The 17989-nt window shown below is 47.4% G+C and overlaps 1 protein-coding gene across 3 annotated transcripts in view; it reads left to right on the top strand.

Moving 5' to 3' along the window:
- Positions 1–17989, top strand: part of CCDC9B (coiled-coil domain containing 9B) — a 97950-nt gene that overhangs the window by 8754 nt on the left and 71207 nt on the right. For 2 of the 3 annotated variants that reach the window (XM_025197773.1, XM_025197771.1), the window contains exons 2-5: positions 5366–5479; positions 7230–7334; positions 8244–8306; positions 8709–8873. In XM_025197773.1, coding sequence (XP_025053558.1) covers positions 5366–5479; positions 7230–7334; positions 8244–8306; positions 8709–8873 — 447 coding nt within the window. The remainder of the gene's footprint in view (positions 1–5365; positions 5480–7229; positions 7335–8243; positions 8307–8708; positions 8874–17989) is intronic. The other variant, XM_025197772.1, reaches the window with a different exon arrangement.

The raw sequence follows: 17989 nt of genomic DNA, 5'->3' as shown, positions 1-17989 counted from the left end.
GTCCAGTACTGGGCACCGCACTTCAAAAGGGATGTGGCCAGCCTGGAGAGGGTTCAGAGGAGACCCACCCGCTTGGTGAGAGGGCAGCAGGACAGGCCGTACGAGAAGAGACTGAGGGACATGAACCTGTTCAGCCTCAGCAAGAGGAGGCTGAGGGGGGACCTGGTGGCTGCCTACAAACTCCTCAGGGGAGATCAACAGCCAATAGGTAGAGCCCTTTTCTCCCCAGCACCGCCTGGGGTGATGAGGAAAAATGGTAATAAGCTGATGGAGAATAGGTTTAGGTTAGAGATCAGAAGGCAATATTTTACAGTTAGGGTGGCCAAAATCTGGAACCAACTTCCCAGGGAAGTGGTCCTCACCCCTACCTTGGGCAAATTCAAGAGAAGGTTGGACGATCACCTGTCTGGGGTCCTGTGAACTGTGGCACGGGGTCAAGCTAGATGATCTGTTCAGGTCCCTCCTGACCCTAGCTACTATGAAACTATAATAACAACATGTTTATTCTGTCTGTCCAGAGCACTCTGGTTGTTCAGTAAGCATTGATTGGCTGCCGAGGCAACCAATCAGAGTGCTCTGGACAGACAGACTAAGCCTCTTATTATTAGAGATTGCTATCCTGTTGCCCCTTACTTTCCTTTTATCTAAATTAAACCCACATAGTTCCTTCATCCTTTCCTCATGTGGCTAGGATTCTGGTCTCTTTGGCTCACAGAGTCATCTAGTTATGTCCTACTTTGTAACTGGTTCCAGCAGATCCTATTTCCACTGCCAGTGATGTGTACTCTCTTGGGCACATTCTTCCAGACCATGAAGTCTCATAGAGAATTCATCCAGACGGAATATCACTCCTGTGGATGACTGGAAGACCCAGCAGCTGCAGCACCTTCGCTGCTCTTATGCTCAAACCTAGCAGGCACCATCAGGTGCATTTGGTATTGCACAGTAGTGTAGAGTGAGACAAGAGTACAATTTTTGCCAAGGACAGTGGTGTAAATCCTAATCTCTGCCAAAGCTGCCATGTGCCTGTCAGTGCCTACATATACCATGCAGGGCCTCCTGGCTGAATGTCTCTTTTGAAAGACTTCTGCATAGTAGAGTAGAAAGAAGTCAATGTACTTAGCTCTAAAGAATGAAGGGCTGATTCCATCCAGCTGGGATTTGATTCTGAGTCTCCAAGAAGCCAAGTTTTTTCCAGCCCAAGGCATGGACTATTTATAGGACCACTAGTACCGGTATATTCCTGTAGATACAAAGCAAACCAACAGGTCAATATCCTCTCCCTGCAACTTATTTTCTCTGATGATCCATGTGTTTTGAGTTTTTACAGGGCCCCCTTAGGGGCATATAAGTGTCTCAGAAAGTATTTGCAGCAGTGATCCAAACAAGTGGGATTCCAGAGGCCATCATACTTGTAGTTGTGAACAAACACAACATGCTGTGGTGTCAAAACAGGAAGTGCTGCTCAGCCCCAATAATGACTGCTGCCATTGTGTATGGCCCATTAAACAAGGGCTAATGAATAGGAAAGGCCATAGTATAAAACTTGCATGCTGGGATAACCAACCAGACAGAGGTTTGTTGTTCCCTTGACCTCTCTATGCAACATGGGGAGAGATGGGAGAGGTGCTGACCACACAGAGTAGTTTATTCTTTAAACATATGTTTTAAGACACACATGAAATCTCTATTTGTTCTGGACATAAGGAGCAGTGAGTGTTTGTCAATGCTATGCCTCAGTTTCATAGTTTCATGGTAGGTAGGGTCGGAAGGGACCTGAGCAGATCAAGTCCGACCCCCTGCCTTGGGCAGGAAAGAATGCTGGGGTCAAATGACCCTGGCTAGTTGATTATCTAGCCTCCTTTTGAAGACCCCCCAGGGTAGGAGTGAGCACCACTTCCCTGGAAATTGGTTCCAGCTCCTAGCCACCCTGACAGTGAAGTAGTGCCTCCTGATATCTAGCCTGAATCTACTCTCCATCAACTTATGGCCGTTATTCCTTGTTACTCCCAGTAGTGCTCGGGGGAATAGGGACTCTCCCATTGCCTGCTGGTCCCCCTCGGTCAGTTTATAGACAGCCACCAGATCCCCTTTCAACCTTCTCTTGTGGAGGCTGAACAGGTTCAGGTCCCATAGCCTCCCCTCATAGGGCCTGCCATGCTGACCCCTGATCATGTGAGTGGCCCTCCTCTGGACCCTCTCAATGCTGTTCACATCCCTCCTGAAGTGCGGCACCCAGAACTGGACACAGTACTCCAACTACGGCCTGACCAGTGTTGGATAGAGGGGGAGGATCACCTCCTTGGACCTGCCCGTGATACATCTATGGATGCATGGCAAAGTGCGGTTAGCGTTACTGACCTCATCCTCACATTGTTGGCCCATGTTCATTTTGGCATCAATAATGACTCCAAGATCCTTTTCTGCCTCTGTGCTGATAAGAAAGGAGTCCCCCAGCCTGTAGGTATGCTGCTGGTTCTTCCTCCCCAGATACAAGAATTTGCACTTGTCAGTATTGAAACCCATCCTGTTCTCATCCGCCCACCCCTGTAACCTGTCCAGATCTAATTGCAGCCTGTCCCTGATGTTGTACAAAATCAGCCATACTAAGCAGCCTCTGGGCTAACACCTGATTAGTGTGAGACTGGTGATAGTTCCACTAACTCCCCTAAAACTTTTGCTGTAGGCCAGGGCTGTCCAACTGGTGGTTCATAGGCTGCAGGCAGCTCACAAACTCTTGCTCAAGTGCCGCTCCCACCATTTCTGGTGCTGCTGCTGCTGCTACAGCAGGAAGCTGGGCTCCCATTCCCTCCTCCTGCCCCTGCTCCTGTCCCTGCCACTGGGGGTGGGATGGGGTAGCCCATAGGGCTCAGGAGGCCTTAGAACCTGTGCAATGTGTAGCTGCAACCACTCAGAAGTTGGACAGTCCTGCTGTAGGTTACTAGTGTCATGTATAATAACTGAATGCAGATAACATCTATGATAAGGCAGATCTGCTGCATATGATCACCAGGTGTACAGCCCAGTCTTCTAGAAGCCAATTGGTGCCATGGGTTATAGTGGGAAGCAATGTGGCAGCACTGAATGTTCAAACTGGTAGTGCCCACAAACATGGTGGGCACAACAATCCTAGTATTCACTTCCCTCTCCTCAGCACCCCTGTCCATGAAGTATGTCTTGCTTCATTCTGTGAGTGAGCATAGCAGGTAAGGACACTGACTTTGACAAGAGTTCTGCAGCACTCGGATACTAAAGTGATAAGCAATACAGAATTGCCTTATAAAAAGAAACACATGGCACTTCAGAGATCTTAATGGGTGTATCTACATGTGTACTTGACTGTGGAGTTGACTAATTAGCTCTACAATAAAGCATCACAGTCTACACGTGTGCTGGTATTAGGGTGCAGTAAATTAATTAACTGTGCCATAGGATAGTACTGTCCCCAGCAGTCAGGAACAGTACTTTCCTACGGCAGAGTAATTTACTCCACTGAAACACATGTAGATGGTGACAGAGGCTGGCTGGAGCATGAGGGTGCTACATTGCAGGGGCTGCCTACCTCCACACTCTACACCCTTGCATTGGTGGCACATAGGGGGTGCACGTGGACACCCTGAGCTTGACGCTGCATCCCCTGCAAAAAGGTGGCAACACTGCCAGCGGCGTCTGTGGGCGGTCACCGCTCGCCACCCCCCACCGCCGGCGGTATCTGCAGGCAGTCCCCAATCACTGCTGGCTGCCGCCACCCCTACTGCCAGCGGTGTCTGCAGGTGGTCGCCAACCACCAGTTGGTGCTTGCCACACTCCCCCTTCCCCCCTGACAGTGCTGCAGCTGCCTGAGGGAGCTTACAGATCACCACTGCCACCATGCTCTCACCGCCAACAGCAATGCTGCCACCTGCGGGAGCTTGCCATGCCCCCCCCAGCCTCCGGGGGCATGCAGCGTTCATGCACCTTTGTGCCCCAGCCAGCCTCTCTGCTGCCCAACACCACCATTACCTGAAGTTCAGGCCTGGCCCTCCGCAAGCCCAGGATTGCTCCACCCTGGCTCAAAGTGCTGCAGTCCTGGGTGCACATGTAAATGCTGTGCTCAGGAGCAATTTTCTCTGACTCAGATTGCACTGAAGTTTATCATGTTGCATGTGTAACCCTGGATGCAACACTACCAGCACCTCCACCTAAATAGTGGGATCCTGGGGTACCTGGTGGCCAGTGATCCTGCCCAGCTACCTGGGTAGCTGCTGCAGGGTCCCCAAGCAGAGAGCCTCCCCTTACAATCAAACAACCTTGCTGACCATTATAAAACTATTTACAGGGTTTAATTATTTACAAGGTAACATATAACCAATGTAGTAGAACAGGGGTCAGCAACCCCTGGCACACGTGCCGAGCATGGCACGTGAGGCCATTTTGCTTGGCACACCGCAGCCAGCCCCAGCTCTGGGTAGCTGCTGCCAGCGAGGAAGCCCAGGCTGCTCACAGCAGGGCTTGCAATGAGCTGGGCTTCATGCTGGCAGCGACTGCAGAGGCACCTTGGGGCGGGCTGCGCTGCCCTGCTGTCCGCTCTGGGGTGCGCATGCAGTTGCCACCAGCATGGAGCTGATGCCGGAGCTGTGGAACCTGGCGCAGCTGTTTGCAGCCTGCCTGCTGCTTGCTGTCGCTGCCCAGAGCCCGGGCTCTTCGCACTGTCCCTCTGCAGGGCAGCCCTTCCTATCCCTTCAGGTGGTTCCATTTTTAATGCTGCTACACATGAAGTGCGCATGTAGATACACCCAGAAATTTTACTTTGCTACTTCAGTCAAGCATAGAAAACAGCAATGGCTAAAAAATGTATAGCCTTTATGCCAGCATGTTGTACTGTTGTGTACCCATCCAGGTCACATTTGAGTACCTAAGTCTGCCTTTATTTCTGGAGGCTGCCATCTTGTACATCAGAATTTAAATAATCTAAATCTTTAACCTCTGTGGTTAGGTATTGAGTAAAGGTAATGAGTAAAATGGGAATCATGTAAATAACTAAGGCCATGGAATGTGCCTATGAGTACCTGAATGATCATTTAGGGACGTGGGTACTACCCCATTCAGCTGACTCAACACTGAAGCCTAATGATGGCAGTTTACATACTTCATTGCTGATCCAAGCATGTACAAGAGAAGGATCTGTTGTAAACAAGTCAGTCTCCTGGGAGCAGAATCTTGCATAGGTGTTTTGAAAGAGACAGAACTTGGGAAAGCACCATGCCTTTTTTCTCTCAAGTTTGGTCCCTACTCTGGACTAGAACTAGAGAACTAGAGTGGGGAAGTTTGTGTGTTATTGGCTGTGGATTATTAGTGAGAAAACCTCTTGTTTTTGCCTTTTTAGGATGCTGCTTTGGATGATGTAGTGCTGAGGAAAAAAAGGCAGAAAGATGTTGAACTGGATAAGAAAATCCTGGCTTTACGGAAAAAGAATGAAGCTCTTATACGAAGATACCAGGTAAGTCTGCCCTGATTCTATTTTCTTCAGCTCCTTTCTGGAACCTTTTCTACTAACAGTTTATGACTACTAGTGTTTCTGCATCCTGTTATTCTATCAGTATGATGTGGAACCAAGTTAGATCAGTGTCTTTATGCAGAAAAGTTGGATAAAATTCTGCCTTTGGGTTTTATCTGTTGAACTGCAAGTGATATCAGGGGGATTTGTACATAAAATTCACTGTCAGAATGAGTTCCCATGAGTTTACAAAAGAAAGATTCAGAAATGTGGGTGAGGGCTTTAGATCAGTCTCAGCTAGTGTGAATGCCCCATCTGTGCTGACAGCAGAGGTGCTATGCCAATTTATAGCAAGAAGGTAATATATCTTCATTACCAGGCTGTCCTCTTGCAGGCCTCGCATATTCTCTGCTGTCTGTAGTTTTCAGTTGCACAGAGATGTACCTCCTCATGCAACTTTTAAAACATTTTCTTCTTTCTCAGTCAGTGTCACCCTCACACATTTTTAGCTCTCCCCCACAACCACCCATTTTTATATAACATGTGCTCCTCACTTTTCCAATTCAGGGGCTTTCCTATGGCTTCACAATCCTCTATGGCTCCTATTGGGTTCTGTCTTTTTGTTCTTAATCTTTAGGAGTGCCCAATATCTTTTGAACTGCCCCAGTATATTTTCCAGTGGTTCCTCACAGGGGGTTCCTGATTTTTTAATTGTTGCTAGAATAGTCAGGAGGGAGGCTAACTTCATATTTTGCTGCCTTCTTGCATCCTTTCTTATACGTAAGACGATCCAATTATTTACGCAGAGCACTAATGTGTTAGGCAGAGGTGCCAGGAAAGGAAAGAAGTTTAAACCCAGGTCAGAATTAGATTTCCCAGCTCAAGAGGATTCTTTCCCAGCACAAGAGGAGGTCAGCAGCCAAGGACCAAATATACCAGTTAGGAATTTGAACCTGAACCCAAATCCAAAATTCCACACTTTGGGGAGGGTGTCATTTGGATCCACATCTGAATGATGCAGACCAAGCCACGTGCTATATTTCTATTGAACAAACAGACCCCTCTAAAATGCCTGCATGGACTTCCCATCTGCAGTCCTCCCTCAGAGCCAGGTCTCAGAGCCCAGGTTCCAGGGTCCATTGTCCATCAGCCCTCTGTTTGGTTCACATGCTTTCATTCCCTGGTTCAGGATTCTCTGAAGCCTGGACCCATCTGAGGTCTCTAATCCATTCTCCTCTCTACCTGGTAACTGAAGAAACCTAAACAAGCTATCCTGTGCTCCATGTGGCAAACCCTCTCCCAGGATCTCTCTTCTCTGGTACTCTTTCCTGAAAAGCAGGCTCCTTGTCATGTGTACTTCAAAGTACTGGGGCCTACAACAGGTGCTTGGAGGTACATATGCACCAAGGACCAGCGTGCTCTTACAACTTCCTTGGAGAAGAACCTGTGCTGAGGGCACATTGACAAAAGACACACATTGACTTCACTGTTCTCTCTCCCCCTCTTACTTCCTTCCTTAATGCTGAGGTGGGCCTATGTAATATGAATATGAACCATGTCTCTAATAACATGAGGTTCTGGAAGCAGGGAAACTACTTAGCCTGTGGTGTCCTGGTTTATTATGGTGACATCCCCACCCCCAACCATATACGTATGCAAAGAGCTGATGGTCCTGCAATGTGTGTGAAAAGGTGTCATTTACCATAGGCCTCTAAGAGTTTGCTGACATGGGGTATGGGCTTGCCTGTTTTAGGAAATAGAAGAGGACCGAAAGCGAGCAGAGCAGGAAGGAATGGCTGTCACCTCCAGGAGGACCAAGCAGGATGGCCTTACTATAACCATCACCAAGACTCACAATGTAAGCTCTACCTCCCATTGGGTATAAGTTTATGCCTTCTGAAAGGATCAAGTCCTAACTAACCTCAAGATGCCAGCTCTGGAGTAGATAGCATGTGTAACAGGACAACCACAATACAGAGCTTCAGACCCTAGCCACTCCCAGATGACTTAAAAGTCCTGAATAGATTCAAGCACGGGCCTACATAAGCCCGACCATACAAAATATGTTCCCAGGCATACACAGGAGGCATGTTGGTATGTGCACCAATGAGAGTAGGAGTATGTGAAAAGAGCTTCCCATGGACACCCTGCCATGTATGAGCTCCCAGGCAAAGGTGCAATCTTAGCTGCAAAAAAAGAGCAAGGATAGACTTGAGTTAGAAGCTCTATAGGCACATCAAGAGAGAAACTTAACTGCAAAACATGCTCAGGAAACAAAAGCCAGATTCAAAACAGGGCCTTCCTTCCCCTTCCTTTAAACAAGGTTTAGCCTTAGAACAAACAAAGCAAATGGCCTTTGGGGGTTCTCTGCAAATTCTGCAACCCAGGGGCTGACCTAGTTTTTCTTTATAGAGGGGATTAAACAAATCATCAACAGACACACCCCTCCCATTCACCAGCAGCAGAATCAGAGGGGAGGCAATTCATGGTCTGATCCACCCCTGGCAGCAGCTTAGGGCCCAGAGATCACAAGGTCAGTCCTGCTGTAAACTGCATGAAGTCCTGTGTCAAAGTGAATGCAATGCCAGCAAAGCTAATGGAGTAAGTAGTCCAAACTGTACCATTGTTCCTCTTCTCTGATGTTGGATTTTTCACACAATTACTTCATTAGGCCCATTTGTAGAATGCATTGCCTTCTTTTCAGCAACACACTGGCCCTTGCTTGACTGCAGATGTGCACTGTTGCACACATTTCTCTCTCTTACAGGACCTGAAAGATGCTATTAACCAGACTGAACACTATGGACTAGATTGCCCAGCCCTTTTGATGGTGAGCACTTATTTGCGTGATAGTCCCACTGGTTTCAGCAGGCAATGACCACCATAACTTAGGGCTGCACAATCTAACCTTTAGAATTTTTAAAATACCTATAGTGATACTTGTTTTCTAGGCCTTTGACATTTGAGTCAGAAATGTCAGATTTGTAAGTGCAATGGATTTTCCAGACCTACTTAGATTTGTGGGTTTCGCTGCTCACCAGACAATGTGCCTGTTGTTTCATTCTGTGGAAGAAGGCATAGTACTGTAACATGAGCAAAAACAGTCCTTTGAAGCAAATCCTGACTTTTCTGTACTTGCTAGCTCCCTATGGTTGTTCGTAAAATGGAACCCTCTCCCCCCCAGATCAAACTAGAAACACCTCTTTGCTAACTAGATGGGTTTATTTTTCAGGAGAAAAGGGTGGTGAGTGAGAAATGGGGAAGCAGCTTCCCAGCAAGCCCAGGGTTTGGAATTGGCAGCGAGGAAGATGATGAAGAGGAGGAAGCAGATCATATGTTTACATTCAGGATGGGGAAGAGGATGCAATTGGCTGTTACTATGGATAACAAGGCTAAGGTGAGTCTTGTAAATGATGATGTGCCATGTAGCAGGCTCAGGTATTCACCCTCCCCAGAGTCTAGTGCCCCCGTGTCCATGTTAACGGACCTCCTCCACCTGCAATCTCATCTGCCACAACTCTCCACTTGCTGGTAAATGTGTGTCACCCCATGGGTATACACCCTCTTGAAGAGGACCTTAGTTGCCTTAGGGGCTAGACTTGTGACCTCCAGCCATCCCCATAGTTATGCCTATGCCTTGCAGATGACTCTCAGTGGTCCCTTTGTCACAGACCTCTAAGTCCAAATCAACCCTGGGCCCTCAGGCCCCCCAGCCACTTGCCTGGTTTCAGGCTTTATCTGGCTGAGACCCTTCAGGCCACATCCACTACCTAAAAGCTTCCTGGGTCCCAGCCTGAGTAGTAAAAAATCCCTCTCAGGCCCCTGCCCATGGCCTCCCTTTCCCCTACAGCCATCATCCAGTCCTTTGGTATTAAACACTATCAAAACATAAACACAAGCAACTGCTTTCCAAAAAACGTCATCTAAGCTCCCCTTGGTTTTCTCCTTACAACCCTAGGGGACAGCTAAGGCATTGGCCAACCTGTCTCCTGAAGCCCTCTCCTTCAGGAGACCCATTCCCTGCTGCCTGCAGGGTCAGACTACGCTGAGCTCCCAGACCTTGTTTTATGTGCTCCAGAGCTCCTCCCCTTCCTATCAGCTGGCTTACCAGCCACACACAGGGGTTTCTTCTCTGTTTCATAATCAGCCTGCCCCTGTCTGCTGCAGCTTAGTTCAGCTGCCTCTATTTGACCTAATGAGATTGTGCTGTTTCTGTCTGGCATCTTCCCAGGGTCCTTAGCAGACCCTAGCCTCTGGGTCTGTTTTCTTGTTGGGGCTGGGTGTTGTAGCTGTTAGCCCCCGTGGGCTACAAAAGTCCTCCTCCCCTTTTGATTGCAGATAAGAGGTTGGGGTTCCCTGTTATATGCCACCAAGGTTGGCACATTGGTCAATTTTCTGTCTCCAACTGAGGCTCTGTTCATTGTCTTCTTTCAGTTACTTCCTTGGCATTGCAATCAAGTTCAGGATTAATATAAAAGACTCCTTCTGTTACATATGCTCCTGTGATTGGTAGTCTGGATTCTTTCTGTTAAAGACATCCCATTTCCAAGCCCAGTAATGCTGGGAAGTACTTTCCCCTTCTTATACTCACGTCTTACACTTACATCTTTCTTACTGATAAGAAAACATCATTATTAGTCCATTACAGCTAAGAGAGCTTGAAAAGATGCTACCTGCAGTAACTTGAAACTGAAGATGGTGCTTCACAGAGGATGACTTTTAAAATGTATCAAACAGACTCAGGCTTCATCAGCACTAGTTTGAACTGGAAAAGGGCCTGAACTAAAACTCCATATGTGAGTCTGGAGTCCATTTTAGGAAAGCTTTGAAGCTAGATCTAGAATTGACAGTGTTATAGTTAGAATCCAGCCCAGTGTAGCAAAAACCAGAAACTGGTGCATTTAGTGGCTCTCTGTGTAAAACTTATTATTTATATGTATGACTATACCCTATTTATTAGGGCTGAGCAAAGCTTCGGTAGCCAATTCAATTCGGAGGAGATTCAGCTTGATTTGGTGACTGAATCTAATCAGGAGACCAATTAAAAGCTCCTAATCGATTTGAAGCATCTGAATCAATTTGGAAAAAGATTCAGAAAAGATTTAGCAATTTGGCTATAGACTATACTGGCAGATGACACAACTGCCTCCAGCCGGTAAATCTGTTGGGGAGGGGGGAGAGAAGGGGTGTGGTGGGTGGGGATTGAGACTGGGGCTGGGACAAGCTGCCCAGCCAGGGCAGGGGGTGCACATTACTTGGGGAGGGGGGCGGCAGATGTGGGCATGGCAGTATTCGGAGTTGGGGCTCTGTCCTGCTGCGCCCTGCCGCACCTGCATCCTGCACCCTGCTGTGCTGGCTGGCAAATGGCAGCAGGTCAGAGCCCCTGCTCCCAGTGCTGATGTGGGTGCGGCAATGCTGGGAGCAGGGGCTCTGCCATGCTGCCGCTTGCCCCCTTTTGTCCAAAGCGAGCTGCGCCTGCAGCGTGCGCCCCCGCCCGCCCCGTGCAGGCAAGCGGTTCCAAGTGCTGCTGCACCCGCAGCAGCACTGTGAGTGGGGACTCTGCACTGCTGCCACTTGCCAGCCAGCATGGTGGGGCACGGGATGCGGGCGCAGCAGCCCTGGGAGGAGGAGCTATGCCATGCTGCCACTTGCCCCCTTCCACCCAGAGCGAGCCACACCTGCATCCTGCCCCCCTCCTCCCACCCCAGCTGAGCAAGTGGCAGCAGGGCAGAGCCCCTGCTCCAATACTGCTGTGCCCGCATCCCACACCCCCCCCGGCCTCCCTCCTCGAGTAACGTGTCCCCCCTGCCCCGGCTGGGCAGCTTGTCCCAGCACCAGCCTATCTCTAATCCCTCTGTCTCCCACATCTCTTCCCTCCCCGCTCCCCCACCCCCAACAGATGCTGCTTGTTTAATCTATGGCCGAATCTCCAAACTGGCACAGAATCTTTCGGACCTGAGTTGGTCAAATCGAATGGGGACAGTGATTCAAATCTCTGAATCAAATCATTGTCCTCCAAATTGGCCAAATCTGAATCCGAAGCAAATACTTGCCATTTCTCACAGGCCTACTATTTATAACATTTACCTGTTGTACCCTCCAGTGATATGTTCAAACCTTAAAAACTGTTGGCAGTCTCACATATCAATGGATGTCACTAACTACTGTCCTCTCTACTGGAGCTAATTTCACCTTTGCAAATAATCTTCACCTTTTGCCTAAATATGAAGGCTGAACATGTGCAGTCAATTGTAAGCAGGGTGGGTCATTTCATTCCAAATCCTGCTTGTGGCACACTAGAAAGTTGCAAACCTGTGGCCCTTTCTGCAGTGGGTACCGTCTCTTCAACACTTTTTACTAACCCTAAAGGACATTTTGAAGAGAGAAAAACAATTTATGTTTGATTTAAGTCACGTATATCTTTTACCGTTTTCTATAGAACGACTTCCTGCATTTACTAATTATTGATTATATTTATGCTTTCAAAAGAACTGAACCCTTCCAACTCATCATTTCTTGTGACTTGATCTGCACTTAATACTTGTTCTGTGTTTCTGGTTGCTGCCGAACTAGTCACAATTTTCCACGGCTTCCTCCTCATTTTAGCACTGCCACTCTGTTGTTGGAATTAAGGCTGAGCTGGGATTTATGTACAAATGCCCTGATATCAGTCATTCACAAACATAGGCACATTGGATTGTAAGGCTACCTGGGCTATTGAGTCCTGTCCCCTGCATTTGCAGATCATCATTTACCCCATGAGTGACTGGTGCCTCCTGAATCTGGGGGGGGCACCCACAGAAGCTGTCGATGGCAATGGCCCTGTCAGGGGGGGCACCAGCCCTACCAAAAGTATCAGTTTCAGCTCTTGGTGGGGGCACATGCACCCCCGTGCACGCCCTACCAGTCACCTATGATTTACTCACAGATTCCCAAAAACCACCATTTCAAACCCTCACACAGAAATACAAGGCAGAACACCTATAACATTTCACAGGTAAAAAGCAGGGGAGATGAAGGTGCTACCAATGTCCTGCCACTGCAACAACAGGGAAGTAGTTGGTTAATATTTGATCACAAAAGGAAGAACATATACTCTGCAGAAGAGTAGCATGCTTTGAGGTGCAGAAGAAAACAAAGCACCAACACAGTCCTTTCCAATCTGACTTGAGGGAAAAATTCCTTCCTGGGAGAAAAATTCCAAATTTGTCTGTTTGTATGACCCTGAACAGAAGAGCAAAATCCTTTAATTAGGAACTTGTAAATGTTCTACATACCAGCAGACATATCAGCACACCGCAGTCAAAAAATTCCAGCCTTAACTGTAGCCAAGATGCAAAGCCTACTTGTGTGGGCAGAAGGAATGCAAGCAAAGTGTTTTGGATCTAGAGACAGTGTTAAAGGTACTAGGATAAGCAGAACTAGAGGGTGTGTACAAAAGTTGCTTTTTTCACCATTTAAAGCATTTTATTGCCGTGACTTAACAGAGGTGCATGGCTTTATAAGCACTTTAAAAGCGGGTACAGCACTTTAAATTAACCCTTGTTAAATTAGGTATTAAACTTGATGTGCTGTACTTTATAGCACTTTAGCAAACTACAGCACTTAAATAACTTCTATACACTGGTCAAACTTCTGACCAGCAGAGAAGTCCCTGGAGGCTGCAGAGTGCCCCCTGCCTCCTAGCTTGGAAAGTACACAGAGGCTTAGAGGCCCCCACCACAAAACACTGTACTTCTGTCATGTTTAAAAGTGCTGTAACTTTATAGTGGTATAAAAAGTGTTGTAAATTACGGTGCTGTAAAACCTGCACGGAGCACTTCTGTACACACCCAGAGTCTTTATAGGGGAATGGTCTCCTCACCAACAAGTATAGTAGATAACTGTAAGATAATGGTGACTTCTGTTCATCTACTTTTACATGTCACTAGCCAACATCAGAGCAGTAAGTTGATATAAACAGACATTTCACCTACCTGAAACCTTGCTACTATGCAAAGAATAAAACGGTCAGAAAAGATGAAGCTGGTGACATCCTGGTGGCAGGGGTATGAAATACGAGTGTAACTATGCAGTAGCATCCCCAAACAGTTTCTTGGTGACACTAACTGTGCGTTAGCTTGTTACTACTGCACAGTAGCTTGTTACTACTGTGCAGTAGAATCGCATCACGCTTCATGTCATGTGATTCTACTGTGCAGGAGTAACGAGCTACTGTGCAGTCAGTGTCTCATGTAGATGTGGCCACTGACTCTGAAAAGTATTATATCTTCCAGCTTTATCAAAGACTGGTAGAAAAGGCAGAAATCATGAAAAAATTACATTTTAATTTTTGAAATTTAGGTCTTCTGTCAGGTCAGGGCATTAATTATAACATTTGTGAATTCTTTGTGGACGGATGCAATCTGCATCTTTGATTATGTCAAGGGTTATTTGCCAAGAGGGGCTTGATAAAAAATGGGAATTAGTACTATAAGGATACAGACTTCAGTGCTCTGGTGCCCAGGGGTCTAATGTATTCTGATCCTATTTTCATTGAAGCTAGGGAGTTTTGCTATTGACTTCAGTAGGAGCAGAGCTAAACCCCTATTGGGATAGACTGTATAATAAGCTTAATTAAATTCTTATAGAGCTGCATTTTCATATCTAGGAAGATTTAGATGTTAAGATATTCCAGTGAAGATGGTATTTCTGATTGCCATTCAATCAGGATGGTAGGAGTAAACCTGTGCTTATTAACTATTATAGTTTCATAGTTTCATAGTTGGTAGGTTCGGAAGGAACCTGAGGAGATCATCTAGTCTGAACCCCTGCCATGGCAGGCAAGAGTACTGGGGTCAAACGACCCCGGCCAGATGTTCATCCAGCCTTTTTTAAAAGACCCCCAGGGTAGGAGTCAGCACCACTTCTTCTGGAAGTTGGTTCCAGATCCTAGCCACCCTGACAGTGCAATAGTGCCTCCTAATGTCTAGCCTGAAACTACCCTCCACTAGCTTGTGTCTGTTGTTTCTTGTAACTCCTGGGAGTGCTCGGGGGAACAGGGACTCTCCCAGTGCCTGCTAGTCCCCCTTGACTAGTTTGTAGACTGCCACTAGATCCCCTCTCAACCCTCTCTTTTGGAGGCTGAACAGGTTCAGGTCCCTCAGCCTCTCCTCATAGGGTCTGCCCTGCTGCCCCCTGATCATGCAGGTGGCCCTCCTCTGGACCCTCTCCATATTGGCCACATCCCTCCTGAAGTGCAGCGCCCAGAACTGGACGCAGTACTCCAGCTGCGGCCTGACCAGCGTCGCATAGAGGGGGAGGATCACCTCCTTCGACTTGCTGGAGATGCATCTGTGGATACATAACAAGGTGTGGCTGGCCTTCCTGACCGCGTCCCCACACTGTCGGCCCATGTTCATTGTGGCATCAATGATGACTCCAAGATCCTTTTCTGTCTCGACACTGACAAGAAGGGAGTTCCCCAGCCTGTAGGTGTGCTGCTGGTTCTTCCTCCCCAGGTGCATTACCCTGCACTTGTCAGTGTTGAAACCCATCCTGTTCTCATTGGCCCACCCCTATAACCTGTCTAGATCCGCTTGCAGTATGTTCCTTCCTACTAGCGTATCCACTTCACCCCACATCTTAGTATCATCTGCAAATTTGAACAGGGTGTTTTCTACCCCCTCGCTCAAGTCACTGATGAAGATATTGAATAGTGCGGGCCCGAGGACCGAGCCCTGGGGAACCCACATCTCTCCAGGTCGAATAAGACCTGTCCACCACCACCCTCTAGGTGTGGCCCTCCAGCCAGTTAGTGACCCATCTGACCGTGTAGGCATCAACACCACTGTCTCCTAGTTTCTTACTGAGAATGGAGTGAGAGACCGTGTCGAAGGCATTACTACAACACTACTCATTAATAATTAGTGTTGTAGTAATGAAGGTATGTGCATATGTCTATCCCAAATACACTGCATCCCCTAAAGCTCATTGCATGATCCACAACATCAAATCCAAGGCCTACATTAGGATCTAGTTCTTTTGTATCATGGGTGGCTGGTGTCACCTGAGTCATGCCCGCCCCCCCCGCCAGCAGCCAGTCAGCAACCGGAGGGGAAGGTCCCCTTGCGGCCAGTCACGCTGACCGGGAAGCATGAGTGGTGCTCCCGGAAGTGCCAGCGGCGCTTCACCTGGTACCCCCACTCCCTGGCCAGTGCTCGCAGGGGGTCACTGGTGCTCCTGCCTGCCTCCCCTGCCCATTGCCTAAGCAGGGAGCGCTGCCTGTCAGAGGGTGCACCAGTGGTCTCAGGGGGTTGTGATGCCCTACATTTCACTACTGTTTTGCATGACGTTAGCGCAGTGCACTAGCTACTAAATCACATCATCATTTTACACTTTGATCTCCAAGTCTCCTACACGGTACTGGAAAACATAGACCATTAATTCAGACTGCTGGTAGAGGAAAATTAGTTAATTGATTTATGTGTTTCAGTTCCATTAATTCATAATCCTCCTTTAGGTTACATCAGCTTTCATTTTTAAAAGGGAAATAATTGTATGTATATTTATGTGTGCATGTATGGCACATCCATGCATGTTTGTATGTGAAAGAGATAGAGGGTGGTTTAGTCATTTTCTAGGCCAGAGGTAGTCAACCTCCAGCCCATGGGCCTGCTCATGGATCACGAAATGTGGTGGGGGGGAGCAGTGGCTATTAGTACATCCTCCTTACCCCTTGTCAAATTCCCAAGTCCCATGTACCCGGTCAGGGCTGGGCCTGGCCATGCACCCTTTCCCCGCAGGAGGAGGCCATGCTCCCTTCCCCACATGGGGCTGAGTTGGGGCTGGGCCATGTCCCCTACAAGGCCAGGCCACCCCCCTTCCCTCTCTGCAAAGTTGGGTTGGGGCATGGCCACATCTGTCTCTGGAGGGCCAGGTCAACCTCATTTTCCCTGTGGGGCTGCATTGGGGCCAACCTGGCCCACTCAGGCACTGGATCAAATATAGCAACTGGATCCATCATGGAGACAAACCGGATGCTGCCAATTTGGCCCACTGGGCCAAAAGGTTGAGCACCCCTCTTCAAGACTCTTAAGATGCACTGTGTTTGTTAATGTTGTGTTTAACTGCTGTGATTCTCAACCACAGTGCGATGGCACCCTGGGGTCCCTTGAGATTCTTTCAAGGGTGACACACAATGTTAGCACTGTTAGGTTTGCAAACATGATTCACAAGATAAACTTGGAGATTTCAAATAGAAATCCATAGTTGTGGTCTTTCTGACCTCTTTGCAGCAGAAAAACTGCTCTGTCATTTTTCTGTAGTAAAAAAAGAGTGAAAACTAAGAGCTGGCTTTTCCTGAGGGGTGCCTGGAGTCCGAAAAGGTTCAGAAACATTGATTTGCTGGAACTGAATGTGTCACTGGTGCTCTGGACGTATGAGAAGTGGCTAGTTGGCAATTCAGCTTTGCTTTCTGGTAATCAAAACTACAGTGGACAGCCCCACTTGTGATGTGATTGAAGCTCTGAGACATAAGCCACAGTAATTTAGTTAAATCACTTTATTTGATTTGACTCAGTTGTGTCTTTCTTTCTGTGGCCAATAGTAGAATCAAATGGAGGAGTGGCTGGGTTGTGAAGGAGAGCATTTTCATTGAAACCAAAGTAATTCTTAAGACAGCCAGCACAAAGGAAAACTGGCAAGAAAATAACATAAAACAAACAAATGTTCAGCTTTGTTTTCCTCCCCAAACTTGCTCCATTGCGAAACTTTCCCTTACAGTGGCATTTTTTAACACTACAATTTTTGTGAAGTTAAAATATACCGGTTACAGTACAGCATGTACATCATGTTATAATAGAGCAGTTAATCAATATAAACAAGGCAATTATAACAATCTCCAAATGCATCCCAATAGTTAACATCAGAACCACTAATCATATTATACCAATTTCAAAGTGTCATTGAGAAAATGGAAAAGGGAATATAAGGCTGGCAGAAGAACTCTGTAGAGGTATAACTGGCCTTTATAATTCATTCCTTACTGCAGCTGGAGCTTCATATGGCTTTGAAAAGACTTTCTTCTGGGTTTGACAATCACTTAGCTGTGAGGGTTTCTCCAGAATTAGATTAAGGACCAAATCTTGTAAACTTTCCATGCATGGTACTTCCACAGAAGGACATGGCAGTTCTGCCCATGGAAAGTTTTGCACATATAGGGCCACTGACATGGAAAAAGCTGTTAGTGCCAATTGGGTATTGCCCTGGTACCCACTTGCATATTTAGTGTGGTTTTTTCATTGTGAGCACAACATTATGACAAACCTGACTCAGCATTCATTGAAATCAATAGGCTTTGGCTCAAGTCCTATATCACTGGCATTTGTGAATTAGTGAATGCGCTGCCAAAACTGGTGACTGAGCCTGGTCAGACTCCCAGCAGCTGGACTTAAGCAGTCTCCAGCTGCCTCTCCCCATTCTGTAGAGACCTGCTGAGTGCACTGCATTTCTGCAAGGGTGCTGTCATATTTA

Source organism: Alligator sinensis, unplaced genomic scaffold, assembly GCF_000455745.1.
Source record: "Alligator sinensis unplaced genomic scaffold, ASM45574v1 scaffold262_1, whole genome shotgun sequence".
Classification (NCBI taxonomy): Eukaryota; Metazoa; Chordata; order Crocodylia; family Alligatoridae; genus Alligator; species Alligator sinensis.
The sequence above is the reverse complement of the archived record's forward strand: the minus strand, read 5'-3'. Positions and strand labels throughout refer to the sequence as shown.